Below are 20,176 nucleotides of genomic sequence, written 5' to 3'. Positions count from 1 at the left end.
CTCATCCCATCGTATGATTAGTGTGTGGTTTATGATCGGTGTAATAATGCTACCCATATGAAGTGTCTACTCTCTACCTATTCGTGCCATCCTTTTTATATATATATATATATATATATATATATATATATATATATATATATATATATATATATATATATTTTATTTTTGAAGCAATTTGCATGATTTGGCAAGGACGGTATGATTTGAAAGGAAATTATTTTTTCTATAAGTCTGGAATTTTTGGTCGTAGAGTCCACTTGTATAAGACTCGCTGTGATTGCTTTCAAGATAATTGACAACTTAAATATATTTCTTATGCCTTGTGTACTATATATTGTACTTTTTCTTTAAAACATCTAACCATTCTTGATCAACTTTTGCATGAAAATTCAAGTTGCCTTTTTTTCAGATTTACAAAAAAGAATTTCCTATAAAGCACTGAAAATTGAGTTAAATTGCATCACTTTTGATAGATTCTGAAAGACTTAGTATAAAAAAAAACTGTTCCTGCTTCAACCAGAAATTTTTTTTTTCGTTTGTTTTTTTGGGGGATAAACCTATTCAATAGGATACGTGTCTCCAATAAGTTCATAAAGGGACTGCGTACTGTTAAGCCCACCATACACACTAGTCAGCTGAATTTTGGCTCGGTCAGTCGTTCAGCCGACTCTCCCATAAACGGGAGCGCTCGTTCAGATATGTTGTGTATCACATGGATGGTTCTGGTGGTGTTGACTAATCTCTAGGAGATATGATTGGCAGTTGGAAATCGGACTTGCCGGATAGATATATCCTATGACAAGAAATTGTCAGAGGTCCCTATAGATATAAAACTGTCAGCCGAGCCCATCGATACTGGCAGGGTTCGGCCGTTACTAGTCTGTGTATGGGGAGCGTTAATAGCCCCTTTATTGTGGGCATACACAATAGTTAGAAGTAGGTTGATGGTTCAACAACTGCTGAACAAACTTCCTGGTGAATTATTGTTACGCTGATGCGACCATACACTTAAGTTTATCTTGCCCCTTAAAGAGGTTTTCCCACGAACAAAGTTAATTTTAAAGTTGATATTAATTAATGCATCTTGGAAAAATAATTTCTACCATTGATTGTGTTAAATAAAAAATGTTCCTGTGCTTATAAATGATGTAACGTCTGTATACTCTTTTGCATCCTCCCCTGCCCAGGAACTGTGGTATGATCAGACTTATCTAAGCATTTTTTTTTTTTTTGTCAACACATCCAATTGTGGAAATTACGGTATTCTTCCAAGATCTATTGATTAAAATGAACTACGGAGGGACAACCCCCTTTAAGGCTACGTTCCCACGATGAGTTTTGGATGATACAAATTTTGGGTGTATTTTTTTTTTTTTTTTTTTTTTTTTTTTTTTTTTTACATGCATTATCACATTTTTGTTACATCCTGTTTTTACTTTGCTTTCTGATACTTCCTGGTATTTGGCTTTGATAAAACTTTATTGCAGTTTCAATGTGTTTCCACTGCGCATCTGCCTTATCAATTGCAATTCAATGGAGAAACCTGCGCATAAAATTCTGTGTATTTTGCAAAATAAATTGGTGTGTTGCTGACTTGAAACACACCACTGGTGAGTTTGCGTTGAGTACAAAAGCACAGTTGGCATGAGATTTCCATATATTGTATCTGATCCACTAAGCTGGAAACTGTAAGATGCTGTTTTTGATGCCGCAAAAACTCATCTTGTGCGCACAGCCTGGAGTATTAAACAAGGCCAACTAATGTTCTGTTAAGAATCTGTCATTCAATTAAAACTGTTTGCTAGGTAAAGTGTAACAAATGAAGTTTTCTGGAATAAACTTTTCAGCACTTTTTTTTTTCCAACTTTCATCAGTGACTTCTAGATGCCGTCCGTTTTTTTCACGTCTGTGGGTGCCGTCCGAACATGTAAGGATCACAAACCATTTGCTAGGTTATAATAGAAATCTGTCCTTAAATTGTATCTTACTCTTAGGCTGGAGTCACACACAACGAATAAAAAATCGGTCCCATTTTAACGGTCCGAAATCGCATAAAAGTATCTTAACCAGTGATCCATTTTTGATGCGATAGATAGATAGATAGAGATATATATATATATATATATATATAATATCTATTATTATATTTTTTTTTTTTTTTTTTTTTTCTTTCATTGATGCAATTTTTAATCGCATGTAAGGATCCGTTTGACATCCGTCTGGCGAGATTTTCTCGCAGGGTAGCTAAATGGACATAAAATGGAGCCCAATGACAGGTTTCCCCACACAAAGAATGAATAGATCTAGACACATTAAAATAAATATATATTATACATGTCAGACACATTTATACATATATTGTTGTAGGGGTTAATTTAAGGGGTTAATTCGTATTAAATTGCAGGGACTCCTGCTAACGTCATTGAGGCTGCAGGGAGTCCCCGTAACTTAATACAACGAATTAACCCCTTAAATTAACCCCTACAACTCCAAAATTTTAACCACAAACCCTCATCTAATTAATAGTGATAGACATAACAAAAAAACATGAAATGAAATGGTTAACTATATGTAAACCATGTGTCATTTCATGTCGGGCAGGAGAATGATTATACAAAAGCCGGCAAATGTTTCTGCGGCTATTCTGCTATGAAGAACTGTATGAATTAGAATATATATGTATGTATTTTATACATGAGAGAAAATATATATATATATATATAAATATATATATATATATATATATTCTCATCTATCTAGATCTAATCATTCTTTCTTTATTTAACCGGTCAGTGTGATTTTACTGTACTGGAAGAATTGCCGGCTTTTGCTAAAGGACACCGGGTGCGATTTTGTCGCAAGTCACACATCTGGTCCGTTTGTAGTCCCATTTTTGTCTCGCCCCCATAGACTTGCATTGTCGAATCCGATCCGAAAATCGGTGACAATCGCAGCATGCTGCGATTGTCTCAGTCCGAGGATCGGATCCGATCAAAAATCGCATGATGGGAGCAGCACCATAGAATAACATTGGGATGAATGCGATTTCTTATCGCATTGCATTCGTCCGATTTAATCGCTAGTGTGACCCCGGCCTCATAGTCCGTGTGGGATGGCACTAATAAACATGAATGTGAGTCTCATCTGTGATTCGCATGAAAGTTGTCCATGCTGCAATTTTTCTTCTATTTTTGGGCACTTGGATCGGGGGGAAAAAAATCATTCATCTGAACAGCACTGTTGAATAATAACATGGGTTAGTGTGCTCTCCAATTAAAAATCTGATGGCACACGTCTGATTTATATGCTTTATATTTTTAGATTGTGAGCTCCATCGGGGACAGTGATGAAAATGTGTGCAAACTGTAAAGCGCTGCGGAATATGTTAGCGCTATATAAAAAAGATTAATTATGCTCGACTGTATGAGCCCGTAATTGACTGCAGTGTGTATTGCCACCTAGCAGAGATTTACTGAGGCTTTAGTTTTGACACTTATAGAGGAACTTGCAAATGTGTAAATTTTCATGTCTGTAACCTTCTGGAATAGAATGGCAAATTATTACTGCATAAAATCAGCACAAACATCTGTGCATTAAACGATCTGACACTAGTAATGCTGACATGGGAGCTCAAGGGTTAACTTCTGGTTTCCTTTTTTTTTTTTTTTTTTTTCCCTTCCAAGTTTGACCTACTACTCTTCCCCCCCCCCCCCCACATCCTACACCTAACATGCTGCATTGATCAGTGTCTTTTAAACTTAGAGTATACCATTACAATGTCCTTTTATAAGACCATAAAGGAATTCCTTTGGTTAGTAAAAGCCAAGGTATGTGGTCTTTTTTAGAGGTTGTGTTTTTTTTTTTTTTTTTTTTTGTCTTCCCCCTCTTGTGAGCTATCTGGTTAGTGATTGTCACGTGGCCGAAGTCCTCTCCGTTAAATGCCTAATAAACACCATTTGCATGGCTGGAAGGATCATGTTTTCATCACTCCGCAGAAATGTTTTGTTAGCACAGCGTGGTCCTTGAGTGTCGGCATTTATGTATTGAGATCATATCGCTCTGGCCTCTAAAATGACCCATTTATGTAACCCCCTAACTGCTTGTATTATATTTTATGGCAATGTTTTCAGTAATGACTTAATAAATATTAGGGGTTTATGATCTTTTATTTGATTAACTGTTGCATTTATTAAGCTTAAAGGGAACCTGTCAGCAGGACTGTGCACAGTAACCTACAGTGTCAGGTCGGTGCCGTTATACTGATTACAATGATACCTTGGTTGATGAAATCCGTCTTGTGGCTGTTTAATCTTTATCTTCAGTTTTGAGTTAATGATCTGCCCGTGTATCAAGGCAGTCTGTGGGAGGTCTTCATGTGGTCCTTTGATTAGGATCACCGATGGCTGCTACTGCGCAGGTTCGGCAAGCACAATTTTTTAGTTTTTTTTGTTTTTTTAATGAATTTAAGGATAACATCAAATGACATACACATTATATATGCGATCATGCTGCAGTGTGCCAGCGCCTTCCTGCGGAAGGGGTGTTTTTTTTTTTTTTTTTTTTCGTGTGTCTATCATTATGTAAACTAGGGGGCAGGTCAGTGATGTGTCAGCAGGCTGCATTATGAATATCTCAGATCACCACAGGCTGCCCCAGGGCATGAGCATATCATAAACTGAAAAGAAAGATTAAAGGGAATGGGAATCTGTCACCTCATTTTTGGCCTATGAGCTGCAGCCACTGCCGTCAGGGGCTTATCTACAGCATTCTGTAATGCTGTAGATAAGCCCCCAATGTAACCTGAAAGTTGAGAAAAACACGTTAGATTATACTCACCCGGGGGTCCGGTCCGATGGGTGTTATTGTCCGGCGCCTCCCATCTTCTAGCGATGACTTCCTTCTGCCACGGCTCCTGCACAGGCGCACTTTATCTGCCCTGTTGACAGCAGAGCAGAGTACTGCAGTGTCATTGTCCTATTGCAACACAAATGATATTCACAAAGTGCAAACGAGATGTGATGGCACGTTACACAATGTGGTGGCTACCATGCCTGGTAATGTGCCTGGAATTTGCAATAAGTCAATTTGCAGTGTCACCAGCCAAGCACCCCCACAGCATCACACCTTCCCTTCCATGCTTCATGTCAGGCACCACAAATGTAGAAACCATCTGCTTGCCTCTGCTATGTCTCAAAACACATGACGGTTGGAACTAAAAATTTCATTTTGACCAGATCATAATACAGATGTTCACTTATTTGATGGTCAGTTCTTGTGTTGCTTGGCCCAAACATGTTGCCACTTGTTTGCATTCCTCCAGTAGTGGCTTCTTTGCATCAATTCATTTTCAAAGACCACCTCGCAGTCTGGTGGACAATTGATGTTGTGTCTGCTGCTTGATGTCTGTGCATTGTTTTGTTATGTTATGAAGTGCTGTCAATCTTTGGCTTCTGATGCTGGTGACTCCAGTGTTATCTTCAAGCAGAGGTAATTCTAAAGGGGGCTTTACACATAGCGATATTGCTAAAGTGTCACCGATTTTGTGACGCAGCAGCGATATTGCTAGCAATATCGCTACATTTGATACTTTCCTCCGACCGGCTCCCCCGCCGGTTATCGCTGATCGCGCGAGATCGGCCTGGTCCATTTCTCGTCGTCTGCTTCCTGCTGGCGCGGACGAGCGATCCATGGGCGCAGGCGGAAGAAGACATCATCTCTGCATCTGAAAGGTGAGTATGACTGCTGCTCCATCGCTAGTGATATCTGTCTGTTTGGCAGCTCACTAGCGACCATTTAGCGATGCACCAGCGATCCTGACCGGGTCGTATTGTGGTCGGGATCGCTGGTGCATCGCTAAATGTAAAGGGACCTTAAGTATGTCTCTTGGAGTGTTCCTCATAGGAATCGGGTTCATCACGGCGAGTGGTTTTCATGACTGCACCTGAGGGTACCTTCAGAGTTTTAGCAGTTTACCAGATTGACATTTTGTGTCTTACAACAATGATGCACTGTTAATTCTTTGAGGCTATGTGCCCACATTAGCGTTTAAAACCTGATACAAAACCGGACTCCTTCCCAGAAAACACGCATGTTTTTTGCTGGTTTTTGCTTAAACCACACTTATGCGTTTTTTTCCGTGCATCTTCTGGACTCATAGGAAATGACTAAAAACGCGGACTTAAGCAGAAAATAATGAGCATGCTGCGTTTTTAGCCGCTAAGCGTTTCCTATGCGGAAAAAAGCGCATCAATTGGCACAAAAAGGCCAAAATGCATTAAAACAAATGGGATGCTTATTTTAAGCGTTTCTGAAGCGTCTGATCCAGCACAAACGCTCCAAAAATGCTTACCGCAACGTGGGCACAGAGCGTGACTGTTTCCATACTATGTCTTAGAGTAAGGCTGTGTTCACACAGCGTTTTTTTTTAGCAGTTTTTACCGCAGTTTTCGCTATAAAACAGCTAAAAATAAGCTGCACAGTCATTTCTATGCATTTTGCACTTTTTGTGCACATTGATGCGTTTTTACCGCAAAAAAACCATCGCGGTAAACGCAGCATGCACATTAATTTTGCGGATTTTTCCACGGTTTAGGCTTCTCCCATGCTTTTAGAAACCGCTGCGGAAGAAACGCATCAAAAACGCACAAAAAAAAGTGGAAAAATAGGTGCGGTTTCTGGGAAGGGGTTCAGGTTTTTGAGCAGAAATTTTCTGCAACGTGTGCACTTAGCCTAATTGTGGAATAGGGCTCAGCACTGTATGGAACGGAGGACCAGCATTGCCAATAAGAGCTAAGAAAACTATTGTATGAACAAGTGTCCAAGCCTTCCACTAGTACTGTTACTGGTGATCTCTAAAGATCCATTTTTTTGAAAGTGGATAACCCCTGTAAACGTGACAACTTTTCTAATATATCTTTTTAACACTGTCTAAAAGTGCCACATCCTGTGCTGATTACATGTTTTATATTTCATAGTCATTTTGATAGCTGCATTTCCTTTTTTTTTTTTTTTTTTTTTTTTCCCCCTCCAGTATGCAAGATGACTGAGCAGGCATTTTATTTCTAGGAATGAATTTTAGGAAAAACAAAGTTGTGTTAAGCTGTGTGATCCTCCCTCTTTTTGTGATGGTTGGATGGTGTTGGTCAGTCAATTTTTCCCTCTGACTTGATTTAATCACATTCTAATAACTGTAAAATCTGCCCTGTAACAACTTTGGGTTCATGCATTTATGTGGGTGAACTATGGCTGGGCTGTACCTGTGAAACGTGGTTCCAGACAAACTTCATGGCAACTGAATTGTGTAGTAAAAGTTGTATCTTAGCAGTATCATTTCTCAGCCAAAAAACAAAAATTATGTTCTTCAAACCGTTTATGAAGGGTCCGAGTTGTTGACACTGCCTCAGATTCTAATGTGACTGAGTATCTGTGAGATGAGCTGAAAGAAAAAGGTGCGAGCCAAGGAGCCCTCATCATCCAACTACAAGATTCTGCTGCTAATGACTGCAAATGCTATTTTTTTTTTTTTGTTACTGTTTTGTTACTGTTTATATTGTGGATGAATTATTTCTGCGAGGGCTTAGCTATGTAGTTCCAATTAGTAAGTGATTTATGCGACTCCCGTTTGGCAATTGGTCTGAAATTGTCGGAATTTCAAATTTTACTTTGTGATTTCCCATTCTGAGTCAATTGCTGTATTGTGGATTAAATTGGCACAAGGAAGAGGGAAATGTTTTTTTGGCACTGGCGGGATTGGGATCCTTCAAAGGAATGGCGATTGTTTTCAGAAGAGAGAAGGGGACTGGATTCTGGAGCGCAAGTATAAATGAAGCGTATACAGGAACAAATGGGGATTTGTTAGCCCAGAACTTAAATATGCAGACAAGGGGATGTCAGGGGAAGCTTAGAATGGTAACAAGAAATTCTTTTAACCCAAAGACTAGTTTGACAGTGGATGTTTTTTTTCCAAGGAAGAACTTGTTCTTTTAACCTTTTCATAGCTCTTCAAATCTGAAATGCTTAGCTACTTAACAGAGTTTGTCAAAAGATCATTGCAGGTGCAGAACAGTCATAAATAGAAATACAATTATAATATTGTGCATTTTTCCTAGGAGTTGTGTTTTGTTTTTTTTTTTTTTTCATGAACCTATTTTATGCTCTTAAGCACATGTTTGTGTCATTTCATTGCTACAGAAAACTTCTTAAACAATTCCATAGAAATCCCCCACTAAATCCTGCAGACTTTCCTTATGGAAATTGGCACAGCTTGTAAAATAACAAAACCACTATGGTCCTCTCCTCTGGAGCCTCTCTGGCTCTTTTGCTGTTTCTGTACACCCCAGCCTCCTGTGACAATGTATCATTCCAAGTGACAGGCGCAATTTATGGAAAGTGTTTTTGTTCCAGACTGGTGGTTTTTCCTGCGGATCCTCCACTAATTCACAGCAAACACCGATTATTGCAGAATTAGAAATCCTCGTGATCTCCAAGGAGAAAATTCCACAGCAAGTCAAGGCCGATCTGCCGAAAGAATAGAAATGCAACAAATATTTAAAATCTGAACTGTTTAGTTTTTTTTTTTGTTTTGTTTTTTTTTTTTTTCCTTGCCCTGTGAATGAGCGGTACAGACTTTAATCCATTTTCTGCAGTAGATTTGCCATCTGACTTTCTGCTACATGTGTGCATGGCTTTTTTTCTTACACAGGTTCATACAATAATGGACATGTATGTAAACTTTTTTTCTCCTAAAAGGTTTGCATGGCTTTATTATCCTTTTACAGAAAATGGCCAGATAAACTCAGATGTTTTTTTTTGTGGCTTTGTTTATTTTAATTATCCAAGTAGCGTTTTTTTGCGCTTAACTTAGGCATGCATACGTTATTTTTTTCCCCCTGATGTATCTAATTGTATTGTCTGCAAAACCAGTGGTAGAAGTTGTGATGCTTGCATTATATAAATGTCCCCCCCCCCCCCCCCCTGCCCCAATGCTGTTTGGTATTATCTATACCGGAATTTGTAAAGATGCTCTTTCTCCCTTTAAACCAGCTGTCCAGGCAATTACTTGAAAAGAAAACGTTTGGGAAGCCTCATCCTGTTTGCGTTCCAAGTTTCATGTTTGTTTCTTAAGACACTTGCTACTTTTTATAATGGGACAATGAGGTCCTTTGTGCCACTGGAGTCATGTAGGCTTCCAGCTGCAGGGCACGTGATGGCACCCTGGAGCCTGGCAACTATTAATCTTATTGGCACATCTCTCTTGACGTGTCATCCCTCTGTTTCGTGAATAAAAATTAAGCAAAAATGTCCTTGTTAAAGGAGCCCCTCCTCATCTAGTGCAATTCTAAAATGTTACATAGCAGGACAGATTTTTTTTTTTCTTTTCCTTCTACAAAACATTATGGAAAATCTCTCCCAAATATGTGATCCCTTACCATACAGACTTGGATTGGCCCACAGGAGAATTCTCCGGTGGGCCCCTGTGCAAGAGTGGATCACCACCCTCTTATATGAGCAGTACTTGGCACAACATACTTTATTCACTATGTACAGACAAAGGCGGCATCTTAATACCCAGTTCATTGTTAAACACATTTGTGATAGAGGATAAGTCACCTTTGCATGTAGCTGAAAAGTGGAGCCCTGTAGCTGGTTATTGGTGGCCCCTTGGCTCCACAGTCCCACACTGTCACCATGTATCTATTTTATAGAATGAGTGGTTTGTACTGTGGCTCAAGGTTTGTATTTTTAATCTCTGAAAATATGGAAGATTTTCTCACTTTCTTTGTATAATTGCTTTTGTATAGTGTCTTGTTTAAAGTTTTAGCTGGGAATGCCCTTTTATATGTTAAATAATTTCATTACTCTCCCGAAGATTTGTTATGAATATGTAATGAAGTGGGTGGGGTTCCTAGCTCTAGGTTCTTCATTTGTTGGTAGGTTAGGAGTCCTGTAAACCCTGCTAGTTCATTCATAGTGATCATTGGTACCACTTTTATGCCCTTATGAGCTGCTGTCTAAATTGGAGTGTATGGAAATCCCTAACATACAAGTGGTCTGAATGGAACTATTCCTTCAAACATCTGTTTGGCATTTAAAAAAAAAATGTAATGAAGCAATATGATTCATCTGTTACATGCAATGCCGTTGGGGTCATGCATGAGATATTGGGGTCTGGCCCAACATTTACAGCTTGGAATTGAAGTTTCAATCAGGACCTGGCGGTTAAGGGAGTGGTGTAAGCCGCCTTATCTGGGAGTCCTGATACCTCCTGCAACACCTCCCAAATATTTTTTTTTTTTTTTTTTTCTTGTCTACAAGTGTTTCAATAGTCTAGCATGTGTGCATCACTTTCCAGAGAGGAAAGCATCTGGCTAATACTCTTGAACTGTGGCTCTAAATGAGTGGCAACCCAGTAGTCAGCACTACTTCAAACTGTAAGAATACAGGCATCATATTGAAGATAGTGCAGCAAGAAGGCGCTCATGTGTTGGACGCTTCCATGCGGTCCAAGTCCATGGTGGGTTGGTGCTGGGGTATAACTCCAGTGTTGCTTCCTCCGTCCCCTCCCGCCAACCACTGACAACACAGGGGATCATTCTCCTGTTAAAGGGAACTTGTCTCCAGGTTTGGCCAATATGAGTTACAGCCACCAGCTTTCAGGGCTTACATACAGCATTCTATAATGCTGTATATCTTCCCTCAACCCAACCTGCAAGAGACGAATAACTTGTATTATACTCAACTGCTGGGCGGTCCGGTCCAAGGAGTCACTCTTCTTGGTCTGGCACCTCCCATCGTATGATCGCCGCCCTCCTTGTTTCATGTGGATGACTCGTCCCTACATCATCCACAGTCTGCTCAGCATCACGCTCCTGCGCCGGCATACTTATCTGTTGAGGGCAGAGCAAAATCCTGCAGTGTGCAGGTGCTGGACCTCTGACCTTTCCTGGCGCCTCCGCACTGCAGGATTTTGTATAATACACGTTATTCTTCTTTTCTTCCAGGTCAGGTTGGGGGCAGATATACAGCATTATAGAATGATATACTGTATATCAGCCCTGAAATGCGGTGGCCGTAACTCATATTGGCCAAACCTGTTGACAGGATTCCTTTTATCTCCCGACTGAGTCATACACATTAGACAGTCGGCCAACCGTGGTTATTAGCAGGTTCAGCCGACCTTAATCTGTGTATGGAGGGCTTTTTATTTCTTTTTACATTGTTTTGTTTGCTCAATGATTGATGAAAGGTGAATGTTTACTAAACATGCTGTTGAATACCCGACAAACAAGTGAAATGTTTTGGTTTGCACTAAAGTTCATCGTTCTCTGCAGCACATCTTCCTGTGTATACTAGACCTACGCTACCAAGAACAATTGAGGCCTATGCGCACCGAGCAGTTTAATACAGATTGTTCTGTGTGCGTCTGGCGCGCTGCTTGCCTGTGTAAGCAGGCTATAAAACTACCTGATCAAGCAAATAGCTTATCGCAGGTCTTTTAGTGCCACCCTTCGGCCAGTGCAAATGGACCTTTAGACAGGTTGATAATCTGCACACAAACATTCTTAATGCTTGTTCCCGACTATCGGCCCATGTAAGCAAGTCAGCAGCCACATGACCAATGAGCCAAACACTCTTTAGGTGATGAGATCTTATATGCCAGAATAAAAGTGTACATAGGTGATGTGCTGCCAATTAACATTATGCTATATGGGAACAGAACGATCATGTTAACGATCGCTTTGTCCTCATGAGTATTGATGCCTCTATGTAAGCAGGACAGTAACTGCGTTATTTGACTTTTATCTAGTAGTCTACAGACAGCTATGTAAACACCCCTAATAGGGCATATGTCATCGGACCATGACCTATTGTTTTGTGTTTTTTGGTGTGTTAAATGCATTTACAAATGGCAGTATTATGGAGAAAAACAATCTCCTAAAACAAAATTGGTAATCTTGCATTTTTTACACTGATCACTGGGGTTACTTTAGGCTCATTCGTCCTTTAATTTCAGGAAGACTTTTCAGCAGCTTCCTTTTCATTAAAGGAACAGTTACAATGCCATGAGCACAGGAACCACCAATCACAATAAGTGACACTGCACACCCAACCACTACTTTCCCTTTTACAATGACTTGCTCATTAGATGCTTCAGTGTGGCTAATGTTCATGAGAATGTCCTGAAAGGCCAAAAAAACTAAGCCCCGGTAACCAATGTGAAAACTGCAAGATTTCTTTTTTTTATCTTTAATAAAGATTTTGATTGGGAGGGGATCCTTGTCTTATTACACTTAACACGAAAACCCAATTTAAACAATAGGTAATTTTCTGATGACCCGTTCCCTTTTAGATTATTGCATTGCTGAACAACCCTACTATTTTTGGACTTTTGATCCATAGGCTGCAATGCTGGGGGTCTCCTGTGAAATTGAAGCAAAGAGGGTTCCTTTTCAACACTGTCATGGTAAACACCACACGTAAAGTACACAGAGAAAAAAAAATCAACAACCCCCCCCCAAAAAAACTTAACCCTGTACAAAGTTTTTAATTTGCTCTAGATGCTTTAAAAGAACGTCTGGCTACAGTTTCTGACCAATTTCACCCACTTTCCCACCCCATGGAAAATACCGCTAAAATACTGCTATATGTGAATCCGGCCTTTAACTCCTACTGAACTAAACTATTTTTTTGTTTTTCTTTTGTACACTATGAATCAAACATGGAAATTATGAAACCCAATTTTTATTTTCTTTATATTACTGGGGGGGGGGGAATGATTATCGTGGCGCACTATATGGCATCGTGAGAGATGGAGAGAGAGATATATATATATATATATATAGATATAGAATTGGGATCCAGCAAAAAGATGAAAGTTCACCAGAATTATAAAATCTTCTTTATCCATCAATTCATATAAAAAATAGATGAGGAACTCCGAACAATTGGTAACATTCCAGCAATGTTACCAATTGTCTGGAGTTCCTCATCTATTTTTTTATATGAATTGATGGATAAAGAAGATTTTATAATTCTGGTGAACTTTCATCTTTTTGCTGGATCCCAATTCTCTTATTCCTATTTGTTGGGGCATACTCCCTGCCTGGATCCGTGCAGAATATAAGGTGAACACCGACTACTGCATTAAGAGGAACTCCTTTATGGTGAGCTGGCTATATGTTTTTCACATTGTTTGAAAATATATATATATAATTATTTTTTGGCCACTGAAAAGCTTTTAAAAGACTAGTGATAATGTGTGTACATTTTGCTGCTTTGTGCTTTACAAAATCTGAAATAAACCTGCACGTAAAAAAAATCCAGAAAACATTGGCTTTAATATTCTGCTTAGATTTGAGTACCAGTGAATTGTGCAGAACTGTAGGTTTTTCTAGAAAGATGTACAGATGTTTTGACATTGGTTGTCTCCTCTGTCGTTAAATATCTATGATTACTTTTAGGGTCCGATTCATCAAGCCATTTTCTCCAAAATTTTGGCATAAAGCTGCTTGAAATGTCTCAATCTTGTTCAACACGAAGTTATGGAAAAATTATTGCTTCTTTTGGATTTTATGCCATTCATGGCCAGAGCAATCAACTTTTTGAAAAATGGGTGAAGCTTGGATTGTGTGTAGCCAAGTGCGCCTGACAAATTCATCATTTGTTCTACCTGCTGTCCATTTCTGGTGGTAGCACATGGCACTGGAAAAAATGCACCATTTTATGTAAGGGTCAGCATGGCTGATAATAAAATGCTCTAACATCATTAAGACTGATGTAAATAATCAGGGCCTTTATTCGGGTCAGTTGAAAAGTTAACTGCACCTTCAAAAAGGCTTTTTTTGCTCGAGCGAAGGGACAGATGCTCGGAGCCAAGCGCTGCTCTCTCGTGGACTTTCTAGGATCCACTCTTCACCCAGCCTTGCTTCTGAGCAAAACGACACTAGCCTAAGTTTCTTATACTAAATTTTGGCGTTCAGTGTGAGTCTGAGATCCCACCAATCAAAACTTTTCACATGTCAAGTTTGTATTTTTTTTTTTTTGTCTTTTTTTTTTTTTCTTTTTAAAACAGCTGTTATTTGACAACTAACATTGTATAGAAGAGACTTTAGCTTCTCTGGTGATTGAGGAGATGTACGTATTCAAGCAACCGATTGGACTCTTGGAACATTGCAGAAAGGAAATCTGCTATGAGTGCGATCTGCAGTCTCCTATTGTTCCAAACTGATGAAAATATTGTGCCGTAAACGGCTTTTTTTTTTTTTTCTTTTTCTTTATTTTCGTGCAAGTGTATCTGCTATTCTTTTTAGTTTAGTGACAAATGACCTAGTGTTTACCCCTGCCGCATTAGCCAGAAGTGTGCAGATAGAATGAAGCTTTTTATATAATCAGGTTGGGTTCTTGTTTTTTTTTCTCTTGAGGCAGCTGGGCCCATTGATGATTTAAAACTGCTATAACCTTTGACCTTCCTACTCGTGTCAATCTCGATCTGACCCTGTGTGTGCTTCTTTTTTTTTTTTTTTTTCTCTTCTCCCTGAAAGACCAGTAATGCTGTTGTCAAAATAGGTGACAGATGATGATAAAATCACAACGGTGAAGTAGAACCCCTTCAAAAAATGTTTGTTTTGGAGCGGAGACTTTAGCGTTTAATAACTTTGCCTGTCTTATGTGTTAAACATGGAAATTATATATTTTTGTATTTGTGCTTTTACATGTAATGTCCAAGAACACTAGTTCTACATGCAGAAGCTGTTTTGAACATGACATGTCCCTATTGAGGTACACAACTACTTTTGATTACTATCATTAATGTAATTGATTACAGCATGGACAGTTATATATATATATATATATATATATATATATATATATATATATTTATTTTTTGCCGTTGTCGCTTGGTGCCATGTGTCTCCTTAGTACAAACTATGGGGGGTGAAAAAAGCAAGCCATCAGAGGCCATGCAATACTCTGGGCGATGCCCTGCTGGAAAATGTTTGGCCACCCAAGCATTATTCTACACTGCACGATTATTGTGACCGTGTGCTCCTAAATGTTTCCTTCACGGTCATCGTGCACTCTAAACTGGCTGCCGAACACCCAGCTAGCGAGCAAACGGCTGAAAAGATCGTTCTCGGCAGCACGTCGTCTTGTGTAAACCAGACCTATGTTGCCAAGAACAATGGTGGCCTATACAGAGAATGATCAATCACTGATTGTTCAGGGCGCATCTGAAGCACGGTCTGTCCGTGTGTAAACCGGCTATAAATGGCTTCTGATTGGTAAATATTTTACTGATTGGCAGTCATTTAATGCTGCAAAATTTACTTTCACGTGCTAACTAAGTATTGTTAATTGCTATTGTCCTCGTTCAGCAGGATAATGAGCACTTGCAAAAAAAAAAAACAGGGTGTCTACTTTCTCGAATTTTCGTGTGTTGTATTTAGGTGCTTAGATATTTTTATTTTGGCTTCAAAACTTGTTTCTTTCTTTTTCTAATATCCCATATGATATTGCAGGTCTGTGCTGTATACGGCCAACGATGGATAGATTTAGCTTTAAAGGATTTTAGTTTTGTCAATTACTCAAATTATCCGAGTTTGATTTGCTTTTTTTTTTTCTTGAACTGATACAATAACCGTCACTTCTGTGCATATGTTCCATTCATTTTAGACTTAAGGTTGTGCCAAATATTGCTCTTTTGTTGCGGTCCACTTGAGAAGCCAAGATATGATACCCTTTGGCTCTTTCTCTTTCCTATTTAGCCCATGGCTATCTGGCTCATGCTGGAAAGAGGTGGATTAGAACACTTTAGTGATGCAAGAGAGGTCACAGCGTCAGGTCAGGGCTTAACTCTAGTGACCATTCATCACATGTTGATTGATTGCCACATGTTTCCCGGGGACATATCCATCAGCTCCCCTCTCCTGAGGGAGCAGATGGACAAGAAAGTAGCCAGGACTTGTGCCACCCAGGAATTTCCCCTGTTCAATCCTTTTCCTGTTTGGTGACTTTGGTTTTACTTATCTAGTTATTTGAAGCAACTTAAGGAAACGCCAAGAAATCTGTATTTGCCATTGTTATCTGTTCAATTTCCAAGCGTCGGTTGATTTGGCTAGCAATTATTCTTTGGGTTTGCTATGTGTGTATTTTTATTTTTTAGAATAGCCTTGGAATATTTAAGGTTCCACTGAAACTACTAACACTGCAGACTAATCGCTCTTAAAACCCTGCGCCATAAAGAAATCAAAACCTTATTAGCCTGGGTTTAAGTGACCTCATATGACGGTCCTTGTGCCGAACCAATTGTGGGTCAACAGACTCCGAATTACAGCCTCATATGCCCGTAGAACTGTATTTTTGGGTCATGGTATCTGCAGTTATTACCGGTGTGTAAATCCATCTGAACATAGTATTAGGACATGAACAAAAATAAAAATGTGAAGCTATGGCAAAATCCACATTAGTTGGATGTGGATTTGCTATGAATTTAGCTGCAAATTTGCCAGAGATTTCATCCTTTGCGTTGAAGGTGGACTCCGCATTGAAAATCTGCAGCATGAATTGACATATTAGGGATATAAAACACACACCCTATAGCCATATCGGTCACCAACCAGAAATTCCAAGACAGTCTAAGAAAATGGGGTGTTGTGGTTTTTTTTTTTTGTTTTTGTTTTTGTTTTTGTTTTGTTTTTTCTGTCAATAAAAAAATTTGACATTACTGTTTTTTGTTTTTTTTTTTAATGTCCTAAGAAAGTTAATTTATTGTCTGTAATCGTCAGTTTCCATTGAATGCATCTGATGGCTTCATATCAGATTTATGGACTGTAGACCTAGATCAGCTTTAATCTTAGCAATTTATTTACAATAGCGGAAGAGCCCGGCGCTGCCTGGGCATAGTAACTAACTGTGGTTAGTTATAACAAATTATAATTATCCTCCATCCCATAGTCCCATGCCCATATACCCATCATGCATATCCATGATCCCATAGGCCCGTGCCCATATACCCATCATGCATATCCTCCATCCCATAGTCAGTGCCCATATACCCATCACACATCCTTCATCTCATAATTCCATGCCCATAGACCCATCATACACATCCGCCATCCCATAGTCCCGTGCCCATATACCCGTCACACATCCTCCATCCCATAGTCAACCATTATGACATCATAATGAGCGGCGGGGCTTGCAAGCTATGATGACATCAGCGTCGCCATGGCAACCATTATGACATCATAATGAGGGGTGGGGCTTGATACACACACTTTTTCCCCATTATGTACATAGGGGAAAAATTTGTTTGGTGAATTGGAACATGTGGGGTTAAAATTTTGCCTCACAACATAGCCTAGGACACTGTCTGGGTCCAGACGTGTGGCTGTAGATGCGATGGTACGCATGCCAATTACACACACACACACACACACACACACACACACACACACACACACACACACACACACACACACACACACACACACACACACACACACACACACACACACACACTTGAGCTTTATATATTAGATGTCTTTAAATATTGTCTCTCTGTGATTTCTTGATAAGCTGTCCAAAAAGTCAAGCTGACGATCCTTGTCAGCTCAGAATCCAGAGTTTTTTTTTAATTTTTTTTTTTTTTTTTTTTTTTTTTTTTTTTTAGGTTGAAAGATGAGATTTCTTAAGATCTCATTCACACTAAGGATTTTCAGGCCACAAATATCGGGGCGGAAAATTCACAGCCCATCCTCCTGTGTGTAATTGAGGCATGACACAATGCCAATTAACTCCTTGGGCTACCTGTGTAATATATATATGTAGGATACACTGCACCGACTCTAAAGGCCCCGTTACACATAGCAATGTCCCAGCGATTCCACCAACAATCCGACATGGATGGGATCGCTGGCACTTGTTAGGCTGATCGCTGGTGAGCTGTCACATAGACGGCCCCTCCAGCGATCAGGACCAGCGAGCAAGCTGGTATCCAATGTAAACATCGGGTTTCTAAGGGCTGCGCGGCTCTTAGAAACCCAATATTTACGTTGGATACAAGCGTGCAGCGTCGCTGATCGCTGGCTCCCGCTGCCACAGGCAGCAATGCGCGCTGACCAGTGATGAAAAAACGGCCCAGGACAATCCTGCACGATCAGCGATACCCGGCGGGGGGGGGGGGGGCTAGCCGCTGCTGGATGTCACACACAGCGATATCGCTGGAGGGATCGTTGATGTGTCACAAAATCCGTGATCTTGCTAGCGATATCGCTGTGTGTAACGGGGCCTTAAGTCTTGGCTAATTTATGGAGGTCAAAAATTAGGACCACATTGTAATCTTAATAAATTAATAAGGAATATGGACTGGGTTGTCCTTGTAGAATGAGGTTTCATTGTCTGCAGAAAGTAATTGTACACCATTAAAGTTATTAGAGAAGTTTTCTTTTCCTACCAGCTGGATTTACTGTTTTATTTATATATATATATATATATATATATATATATATATATATATATATATATATATATAATTTTTTTTTTTTTTTTTTAATTGATGCTTCCTTATAAAGTGCCATTAGATTTTTCAGCGCTTCAACTTCTGTCCCCATTGGGACTCGCAATCTAAGTCCCCTATCGGTATGTCTTTGGAGTGAGAGGGGTGGTAAAATTCAGTGGAAACTCAGACCAAACACGAACATAACATACAAACTCCTTACAGATGTGTCCTTGGTGGGATTTAACCCAGAACCCAGGCGCTACAAAGCTGCAGTGCTAACCACTGAGCCAGCGTGCTGGCAATCTGATAACCTAGGAAAAGATGCAATAACTGAACACAGGTCATTAACTTTAAGACTAAATGTGGGAAGATATTTGTGCACTCATCGTTCACTTAGGCTACTTTTACATTTGCTGTGTTTTTTGAGGCCTGTTTTTGCGGGCTGTATCGCCGCAATTTTTACAGTTTGCTGCAATAACGGACCGCAAAAAACTTGTGGCTTGCAGTTTTTCACTTTTCCAATATTATGGAAATAGTATTGGGGGAAAAACGGTGTTCTGCAAAACTGAAAGTGACTGTACACCACAAAAACAAACTTCCGTTGATTTTCAATGGGGGCAGTGTCTGAGCCTGCTCGATCTTTTTCACGTCCGCAAAAACAGCCCTCACGGCCGTATGGCACACGGAGCACCGTGGAATTTTTGCGGCCGTATAGAAATCTATTGGACGCAAAAACGTCCCTCAAAAACACTGCAAATGTAAAAGTAGCCTTAGTGTTATAGGATCACTTATCTAATGTGAATAGGTCAGCTTTACCCAGAGTAAGCTGCAAGTTGTTTTTTCTTTTTCCTTTGCCCGTTTTTGTAATGCGCCATTTGTTTACTACATTCTAGGTTCTGCATTTCTACTGTGATACTTGCTCTATTCCTCTCTGTCGAGAGTGCACTATGGGGCGTCATGCTGGGCACAGCTTTATCTATCTCCAAGATGCTCTTCAAGACTCAAGGGCCCTCACCATTCAGCTGTTGGCAGATGTTCAACAAAAACGCAAGGCCATTCTGGTAAGAATATTGTTTGTTATTGTCAGATGTATACTGCGACATCCCTCCCCCCCCCCCCCCCCCCCCAAACTGGAGAATGATTGTGCATGTAGTTAATACATCATCTGCAATAAAGTGGTCTACATCTAGGTAGGTGCATAGAGCCACTGACTGAAGAATTGTCTTCCCATCCCAGCTTCGCCCATTTTGACTGAGATGGCCAAAACTGGTGTGAACGCCAAAAGCAGCACATTTTTGGGATTTTTCAAAGTGTTTTACTCCATTTTTCTGGCGTAAATACTTTAAAGGATCAGAGAAAACCTATTTGTCAGTTTTGTTTTAGCTCTTTATCAGAGACCTGCCAAAGTCACTAATGATCTAACAAGGAATCAGCTGACTCTTACATGATTTTGTCTACTCTTGAGATAATTGAGTCTAGGTAAACATAAATGAAAAAAAGTCGAACCTTACCTAAGCTAAATTCTTTACAGTTTAGCATGGGACCTCTTTTTGAAGGATAAGGGAAAATGGCTTAATGCTCCTTTAGTACTCGATAAACCCAAACTGCGAGTCTTTTTCAGATCTTTGTAATTTGCTATAGACCTGTCTAATCTAGGTAGTTTGGTTTTTAAAA

The 20,176-nt window shown here is 39.7% G+C and overlaps 1 protein-coding gene across 2 annotated transcripts in view; it reads left to right on the top strand.

Annotated features, from left to right (window-relative positions):
• Window positions 1-20,176, top strand: part of TRIM71 (tripartite motif containing 71) — a 72,344-nt gene that overhangs the window by 31,863 nt on the left and 20,305 nt on the right. For both annotated transcript variants that reach the window (XR_012230964.1, XM_073568856.1), the window contains exon 2: window positions 19,396-19,563. Coding sequence is in view for 1 of the 2 variants with exons in the window: in XM_073568856.1 (XP_073424957.1) it covers window positions 19,396-19,563 (168 nt within the window). In the remaining variant the exon portion in view is untranslated. The remainder of the gene's footprint in view (window positions 1-19,395; window positions 19,564-20,176) is intronic.

Source organism: Dendrobates tinctorius, unplaced genomic scaffold, assembly GCF_039654945.1.
Source record: "Dendrobates tinctorius isolate UK_male_01 unplaced genomic scaffold, ASM3965494v1 ptg000005l, whole genome shotgun sequence".
Lineage (NCBI taxonomy): Eukaryota > Metazoa > Chordata > Amphibia > Anura > Dendrobatidae > Dendrobates > Dendrobates tinctorius.
Note: the sequence above shows the minus strand (reverse complement) of the source record. Positions and strands in the feature narration are given on the sequence as shown.